The 8,005-nt window shown below is 44.5% G+C and overlaps 2 protein-coding genes across 2 annotated transcripts in view; one reads left to right on the top strand and one right to left on the bottom strand.

Moving 5' to 3' along the window:
- Nucleotides 1–4,809, bottom strand: part of strn3 (striatin, calmodulin binding protein 3) — an 11,184-nt gene extending 6,375 nt beyond the window's left edge. The window contains exons 1-7 of the mRNA XM_083910898.1: nucleotides 4,271–4,809; nucleotides 1,470–1,573; nucleotides 1,289–1,362; nucleotides 996–1,074; nucleotides 558–719; nucleotides 332–470; nucleotides 1–4 (exon numbers count right to left, since the gene is read on the bottom strand). The exon at nucleotides 1–4 is cut by the window's left edge and continues 132 nt beyond it. Coding sequence (XP_083767024.1) covers nucleotides 1–4; nucleotides 332–470; nucleotides 558–719; nucleotides 996–1,074; nucleotides 1,289–1,362; nucleotides 1,470–1,573; nucleotides 4,271–4,549 — 841 coding nt within the window. The 5' untranslated portion in view covers nucleotides 4,550–4,809. The remainder of the gene's footprint in view (nucleotides 5–331; nucleotides 471–557; nucleotides 720–995; nucleotides 1,075–1,288; nucleotides 1,363–1,469; nucleotides 1,574–4,270) is intronic.
- A 990-nt stretch (nucleotides 4,810–5,799) lies between these two features.
- ap4s1 (adaptor related protein complex 4 subunit sigma 1) lies at nucleotides 5,800–7,968 on the top strand. Its single transcript, XM_083910887.1, has 6 exons — nucleotides 5,800–6,039; nucleotides 6,650–6,790; nucleotides 6,962–7,048; nucleotides 7,119–7,187; nucleotides 7,269–7,280; nucleotides 7,831–7,968. Exons 2-6 carry the CDS (start codon nucleotides 6,653–6,655, stop codon nucleotides 7,960–7,962), a joined length of 438 nt encoding a protein of 145 aa, XP_083767013.1. The 5' UTR covers nucleotides 5,800–6,039; nucleotides 6,650–6,652; the 3' UTR covers nucleotides 7,963–7,968.
- The last annotated feature ends 37 nt before the right edge of the window (nucleotides 7,969–8,005 follow it).

Here is an 8,005-nt window from a genome sequence, read left to right as displayed (position 1 = left end):
CCACCTGCAGAGGGGGAGGAGTCAGGCAGAGAGGGGAGGAGTCAGCGAGAGGGGAGGGGCCAGTGAGAGACGGGAGGAGTCAGCGAGAGATGGGAGGAGTCAGCGAGAGAGGGGAGGAGTCAGCGAGATAGGGGAGGAGCCAGTGAGAGAGGAGGAGTCAGCGAGAGAGGGGTCAGTGAAAGAGGGGAGGAGTCAGTGAGAGAAAGGAGGGGTCAGTGAGAGAGGGGAGGGGTCAGTGAGAGAGGGGAGGAGATAAGGAAGGAAGGAAACTATAATAAACAGAAGAAGGATAAAAGTGTGTGTTTCAGTGTGTGTGTGTGTGTGTGCGTGCCTTGCTCTTGTGTTTCTTGGCTCGTTGGTGTTTCCCTGTGCTGATGTCATCCATTAGGTCTCCCTCCTCATCCTCGTCTTCATCGCTGTCCTCCGCGTTCTCCAGGAAGTTGAACGTCTCCAGAACATCACCTGGACTCCTGCACACACACAGATGTGTTTCATGTGTGTGTGTGTCCTGTGTGTGTGTGTCTGTCCTCTCTCTGTGTGTGTGTGTGTGTGTGTACCTCTTGCCGTCTCTCCGGCGCTCCGTTCCGTTGATCAGGTGCTGCAGGTTCTTGTTTTCCACCGAGCCGTTCTGTTCTGACGCCGACAAACCGAGCAGAGAACGAACTCTCTGTGTGCGCACGTCCAGAATGGTGTCTGTGTAACCTACTTCCTGTAAATACCTACACACACACACACACACACACACAGAGAGAGACACACACACACACACACACACACACACTTCAGATGCTGGTGGAGCTTTTGTAACCAAACAAACAAATCATGTGTGGAAATCCTGGGATTAACAGTGTTTACATTGAAGCCTGTGTGTGTGTGTGTGTGTGTGTGTGTGTGTGTGTGTGTGTGTGTGTGTGTGTGTGTGTGTGTGTGTGTGTGTGTGTGTGTGTAAATGCACGCGTGTGTGTGTGTGTTGATGCACGTGTGTGTGTTCTTACTGTCTGAGTAGCTGTCGTCCCTGTTTCCAGGTGAGTTGACTGTTGGCAGGAACAGCAGAGACTTCAGAGTCTTTGGTGTCTGAAGAACACACACACACACACAGTAAAGTAATCAGATTACCTCAGTGCTTTTTAATCAGATTATTTGAGTGGTCAGATTATATGTAAAGGACATCTCTGTATGGACTCATATATAGATATATATATCTAATATGAAGTGATAATAATCGGCAGTGTCATCATCACACATGGATCAGCGCCACCTGCTGTTGACCTGAGTCATGTGACTTTACCTGATTCAAAGCTGGGCATCTTCATGTCTCCTTGGTTCAACTCTGTGCCGTATTTTAACTTATGATATTTGGCTCTGTGGAAACAAACAGGATCTGATTATTGATCAGTGATCACATGACAGAGTGTGTGTGTGTGTGTGTGTGTGTGTGTGTGTGTGTGTGTGTGTGTGTGTGCACTCACCTTTCCTGCTTCAGCGCATATTCTAACATTTTTATTCTTCTGACCAGGTCGTTCTTCAGGTTCTCCTGACCTTTCCTCTCTCCCTGAAGGAACGCTATCCTCGCCTGGACAGACAGACAGACAGACAGACAGACAGACAGACAGACAGGCAGACAGACAGACAGACAGACAGACAGACAGACAGACAGACAGACAGAGGGAAAGACAAATATATAAAAGTTATTGATCAGTGTTTGTCAAACATGGAAATGATGATGTTCATAAACGGTTTGTTTTATGGAGCAAAGAAACATGTCTGTCTGTGTGTGTGTGTGTGTGTCATCAGTCTGTCTGTGTGTGAGCAGCAGCTGCAGATGAAACCAAACACTGACAGTCTCACAGTTATTCTCTCTCACATACACACCCTGTCTGCCAGTGGGGGGGGCGGGGTCAGAGGTAAACTAGCAATTTCCTCTCCAGACTCTGCTCTGATTGGTCAGCTGTGTGATGATTGACAGCACCAGCTCCACAACACTCTGACATACCATAATACACACACACACGCCGTGTTGAGCTGTGAAGCATAAATGCTAATGTTGACGCGCTGACTCCGCCCTCATGCTAAATCCCTGACTCCGCCCTCATTTTGACACACGCGTCAGTTTCACTCAAAACGACTGTTTTACACAACTGTTGTTGTGGAGTTAGAAGGGTGTGACGTTGATGATGATCATCATCATGTGATGACTTCCTGTTTCCTGTCTGTTATTGTGAATAAAGTTTGATTTGATGGACGACCTTTGACCCTGGAGTCAGAGGCGAGTGAGTGAGTGACAGGAACAGTGTGTTCCTCTTTGCTCCGCCCCCTCCCCTCCTCTCTGTGCACCTGCTGTGTATGAATCAAACGCTCCTGAGGGAGCAGGAGTGAGGTCACAGCACCGAGTGATGGTGATGACGAAGAGTCTGTGTGTGTGTGTGTGTGTGTGTGTGTGTGTGTGTGTGTGTGTGTGTGTGTGTGTGTGTGTGTGTGAGAGCCAGCTCACTGGTCCAGATTTACCAGGCTGACAGATCAGCATGGGTTAATCTGGGGTGTGTGTGGTCACCAGAGCCACACAATCATCATCCCTTCGTTATGTGACAGTTGAAAGTTGAACTGTGTGTGTGTGTGTGTCTCAGTTATTTCAGGATGTGTATTTTTAGCGTCCAGCTGGGATCAGTCTGTCAGAACAAGGTCCACTGGACCAGGACGCCTGTCCTCTTAATCCACACACACACACACACACACACACAGTTGACAGGACAGTTGTCATGACGACACCCAGCTCTAGAAGCTAACCTGAGGAATTTAAAATCACGGGGAGGAGGAGTTAAAATTTCACAGAGCTTTACGATTGGACGCCAAGCTAAGATGTTGTTAATCTGAGATTGAGACTAACAAATAAACTGTGATGTCATCGTGTGAATCGGGTGAAAGTGACAGGACAACGTGGTGCACAGAGACGCTCTGTATGAACTACAGCTGAAACAATTCATCTATTACTAAATTAATCGCCAACTATTTTGATAATGGATATGAAGCTTTTCTTATGATTAAAAGCAGATTTCTGACTGTTTCAGCTTCTTAAATGTGAATATTTTCTGTGTTTCTTTGCTCCACATAAACAAATAATCATTTTGGTTTGTGAACAAAACAAAGACGTTAGAGAACATCATCATTCTCAGCTTTGACAAACACTGATCAACGTTTTAACATTTTATGACCAAACGATTCATCAAGAAAATAATCAACATAAATCGATTAAATACAAAAATAATCGTGAGTTGCAGCTCTGTATGAACGTGTGAGTGAATGAAGCTTTGAGCTTCATCAAGACAAGAATAAAAGAGTTTTATCAACACAAACCATTTATAAGTGTCATTAAAACCTTCATTATAACTAAGTTAAGTGTCAGGTTATAGGACATGAACTGGAGTTTGACATCTGCTAAAGAAACATGGAATATAAACATTTATGGAAGTCAAGAGTAATTACAGATAAATTACTGTTATTTGATCAATTTAATATCAACTTATTGTAATAATCCATAAACAAATGGATAATAATCCATTAATAACTTGGGACTTACAGTATTATTTTTGAAACTATGTTTTCTTTCGCTCTTAAGTTCTTTACTTTAAAACAACCGTATATTTACAAATGTAATGCTCACTCTAATATGCAAACAAATTTAATTTAACCACTTTAAAATGGTAAATGTGTATAAATACATGAGTAATACTTGTGTGTACTTTGATGACTGCGGTACTTTAAGTGTTTTCCTTTAAAAACACTCGCGTCATTGACTCAAAATCACTTGTTGACGTTTGTCTCACTTTAGCCACCAGGCTAACTTAGCCGCGGAGCTAACGAGCTCAGCTAGCGTGACAAACCAAAATGGCTGCGTGTTTGTGTTGAGTTTTCAACGATCAGCGTTTACTTTGACCTCAGCGTGAAGTCACGCTCTCTTTACTGAGTGTTTGTGTGTCCGTGTGTGTGTGTGTAACAGTGTGTGACAGTGACAACAACACAACTCCACCGCTAACTACCAGCTAACAGTTAGCTCCCAGCGAACTCTCGCTAAAGCAGCGATGTAGCCGTTAGCTTCCGTCTGCTGCCTGCGTTACACATATTTCCACACGCCGTCAAAACACAAAAACAGGATATAAATATAAACATACACACGTGTATACAATCACAATAAACAACGTCTAGGTGTAACGTCCCTGTGTCCTCTTGTTGCTGCGTGGACAGTAAAGCTAAGGCTAAGGCTAAGTGTGCTAACCTGGAGCTCGGCCCTCTCCACCTCCCAGTGCGCTCTCTCCATCTCAAAGCGGGCCCACTCGTGCTGGATGTAGTGCAGGATGCCGGGGATGGTGTACTGCTGCTGCGGCCGGGGCAGCTCGTCCGGCTGCTGCGGCACCATGACTCCTCCACCACCGCAGAGCGGCTGGTTCGCGCTGCTGCTGCTGCTGCTGTTTCCCGGCTGAAGCTGCTGCTGCAGCGGTGGAGGCTGTCGCGGAGCCCCCGCTCCTCCTGCTCCTCCGCCGGGCTGCTCATCCATGTTTTTTTTCTGTCTCTCCCCCCTCGTATACCTTTTTTTTCCCTAAATAAAAAAGTGGAAGGCAAGTCCCGGGCAGCCGCGGTCCACTGTCGTGTCTCCGTGCTCCGTGTCTCCGCTCCGTGAGAGGCGCAGGCTCCGCCGCGGTGTGAGCTGGCTGCCCCGGGAGGGCTGCGGTGAGAGCGGCTGGCTGCGGACGCGGTGTCGGTGTGTGTGCGGGTCTAACCGGCCGCCATTACTCCCAACTATGGATCCGACGAACGCGGCGGAGAACCCGGCCGCGCTGCATGACGGGACACATCATCCCGATGATTTTCCCTGTCATCCGCGGACACTGTGTGACATTCATGTGCACCAAGAAACGTGGGAATTTCCATGAGCCAAACTAATCCACAGAGATTAAATCTGATCCACTGCATGTTTAAATATGTGCATCACAGTCAACAACTGGCCTTTACATCGAATTAAGTGTCAATTTGATCTTTTCGTTGTTCTTGGTTTTACCATTAAATACAAAAACATTTTCTCATGTCACGTGAAAAATAAAACATAAAGATAACACAGCACTGTGATGCAGTTTTAAAAAGTGCAAATTAAGTGTTTAAACCAATCACATTAACACGCACAAAGACGGAGAGATTTGGGAAATAGTGACTCTGGCGCCCCTCAGTGGTCAAACGGACGCGGTGCAGGCAGTTATTTTACATCTTATTTTACGTGTGTAAAGGAAATCTACAAGTTTTACTTTGATTAAATTAATTGATTTCATTTATTTTAAAAAGTGAAAACTTGAATTCCAGCTTTCCTTTCTTTGACTTAATCTCCAAACATTTAATCTACTACACTGTACAATATTATTTAGGCTTTAATGTCATATTTTTCACATATGATTTAAAAGTACATTACATGTTTTAAGTGCAGTGAAGTATTATTATTTTTATTATTTATTATTATTTATTATTTATTATTATTTATTATAAATAATAGCCGGTTTATATATTTAAAAAAAATAAAAACCGGCTATTATTTATAATTGGTCTTAGGCTGCGATTACATGCATTAATTTACTGCTCATTATTGTTATATATTATTATTGTTGTTGTTACCATTAAATATCAACATGTTTTCTCACGTCATTCTGTTGCAAAGACGGAAGAAGATAAATAAAGCAATTTTTGCTACAAAAACTCTCATTTACCACTTTTTATTGTGTCCTTAAACGCACCAGTTGTGACAGACGAGTGACTGAGCATGCGTCAGAAATGCTAACAGCTCTGTTAGCTTGTTACCAGCGCAAACGGAGACTTCTCTCCTTTTTTCCACATGAATTCGACTTAAGTTTCACTTTTATGCTGTAAATAAACGCGACGCTTCGTTTAATCTCCGATTAACGTCATTCAGCCGAGATTCACGAGGACAGCGAGGGTTAGCTTCACGTTAGCCTGCGCTTGTTTTTAGCCTCAGTGATGCTAACGTCGTAGCCGCTGCTCACAGTAAGTTATTAACGTTACTAACAGTCACGTGACGCAGATTAACAACCCTGAAACTCGATTTGGTAGTACTTGTATGCAGTATTGGTGTGTAATATTCGTGTAGTACTAGTGTGTATTCGTGTGTAGTATTCGTGTGTGCTTGTGTGTAATATTTGTGCATTACTCGTGCAGTACTGGTGTGGTAGTACTGGTATGTACTTGTATGTAGTATTGGTGTGTACTATTCGGGTAGTACTGGTGTGTACTTGTATTATATTTGCAGATCGTGTTGATGGTGTGTCGTATTTGTGTAGTACTGGTGTGTACTTGTACTATGTTGCAGACGATGATAAAGTTCGTGTTGATGGTGTGTAGTACTCATGTAGTACTGGTGTGTACTTGTACTGTGTTGCAGACGATGATAAAGTTCGTGTTGATGGTGTGTAGTACTCATGTAGTACTGGTGTGTACTTGTACTGTGTTGCAGACGATGATAAAGTTCGTGTTGATGGAGTGTAGTATTTGTGTAGTACTGGTGTGTATTTGTACTATGTTGCAGACGATGATAAAGTTCGTATTGATGGTGTGTAGTACTCATGTAGTACTGGTGTGTACTTGTACTGTGTTGCAGACGATGATAAAGTTCGTGTTGATGGTGAACCGTCAGGGTCAAACCAGACTGTCCAGATATTATGAGCGTGTGGACGTGACCAGGAGGGCGGCGCTAGAGGCCGACGTGGTTCGCTGCTGCCTGAGCAGAAAGAAAGAGCAGGTACGACACGTAATGTACGTTAACTACGTAAACCAATTCTCACGCGTCAGATTCTTTAAATCGTGTTTAATCTGTCCTCGTGTCTCTCACCTGTCCTCGTGTCTCTCACCTGTCCTCGTGTCTTCTCTCACCTGTCCTCGTGTCTTCTCTCACCTGTCCTCATGTCCTCAGTGTTCTTTCGTGGACCACAGGGACGTACGTCTCATCTATCGTCCGTACGCTGCTCTCTACATCGTGGTCGGCGTCACAGAATCTGAGGTTTGTCTTCATCATTTAAACTATAATAACTGATCAATGAGGATCAATCATGTCCACGTGTCTCCCTCAGAACGAGTTGTCCATCTACGAACTCATCCACAACTTTGTCGAGGTCCTGGACAAATACTTCAGCCGTGTGGTGAGTTCAGACCTGATCAATCGATTAATCGATCAATAAATCAATCAGACAGTCATTAGACCTGTGTGTGTGTCTCTGCAGAGTGAACTGGACGTATCCTTCAGTGACGTCACATGACGTCCGTCTGTGTGGTGATGAAACCATGCATCAGCCACGCCCCCTTCTGGTCACCTGATATAAGCCCCGCCCCTATGTTCATCTTCTGATAAACGCCCCGCTCCCAACAAGTCCAGTTTTTTTGTAACAATAATTTCAACGTAAATATTTTTATTGATCATTTCCGTTATCATAAATATCGAAATGTATAGAAAGTTAAAAATCGTACGATTGTCTCTTAAATATGACAATTATCTGCGACTGTTCTCATATGAATGTAAAGCGATTGCCATAATTATCGCAGTAATATTGCGAATTTGCAGTTTGCTTGCTCGTCTGTTAACTATGAAAATAGCCCCGCCCCCTTCTGTTCACCCTCAGGTCAAAGCTCCGCCCGCAAAACACTGAAAGTCCAGTTCTCGCTAACAAAAGATCCACGCGTTTGTTTTCTTTGTAAAATCACGCGAGTAAACACCGATGTTTAATGTCATCGTGGCGACGTCACAGTCACATAGTTTTGTTTTCCTCGACTCTGATTGGTCGACAGATCATGTTCAACCTGGAGCGCGTTCACATCATCCTGGACGAGATGATCCAGAACGGACACGTGGTCGAGACCAACAAGAGCCGCATCCTGGCGCCGCTGCACGCCCTGACCAAGATGGCCGACGCCTCCTGACTCAGGGAGGAGGAGGAGGAACCACAGGACGTCGTCGTGGTTA

The sequence above is a fragment of the Microchirus variegatus genome (assembly GCF_963457635.1).
Source record: "Microchirus variegatus genome assembly, contig: SUPER_7_unloc_1, whole genome shotgun sequence".
NCBI lineage: Eukaryota > Metazoa > Chordata > Actinopteri > Pleuronectiformes > Soleidae > Microchirus > Microchirus variegatus.
This window is presented reverse-complemented; position numbering and strand designations above follow the sequence as displayed.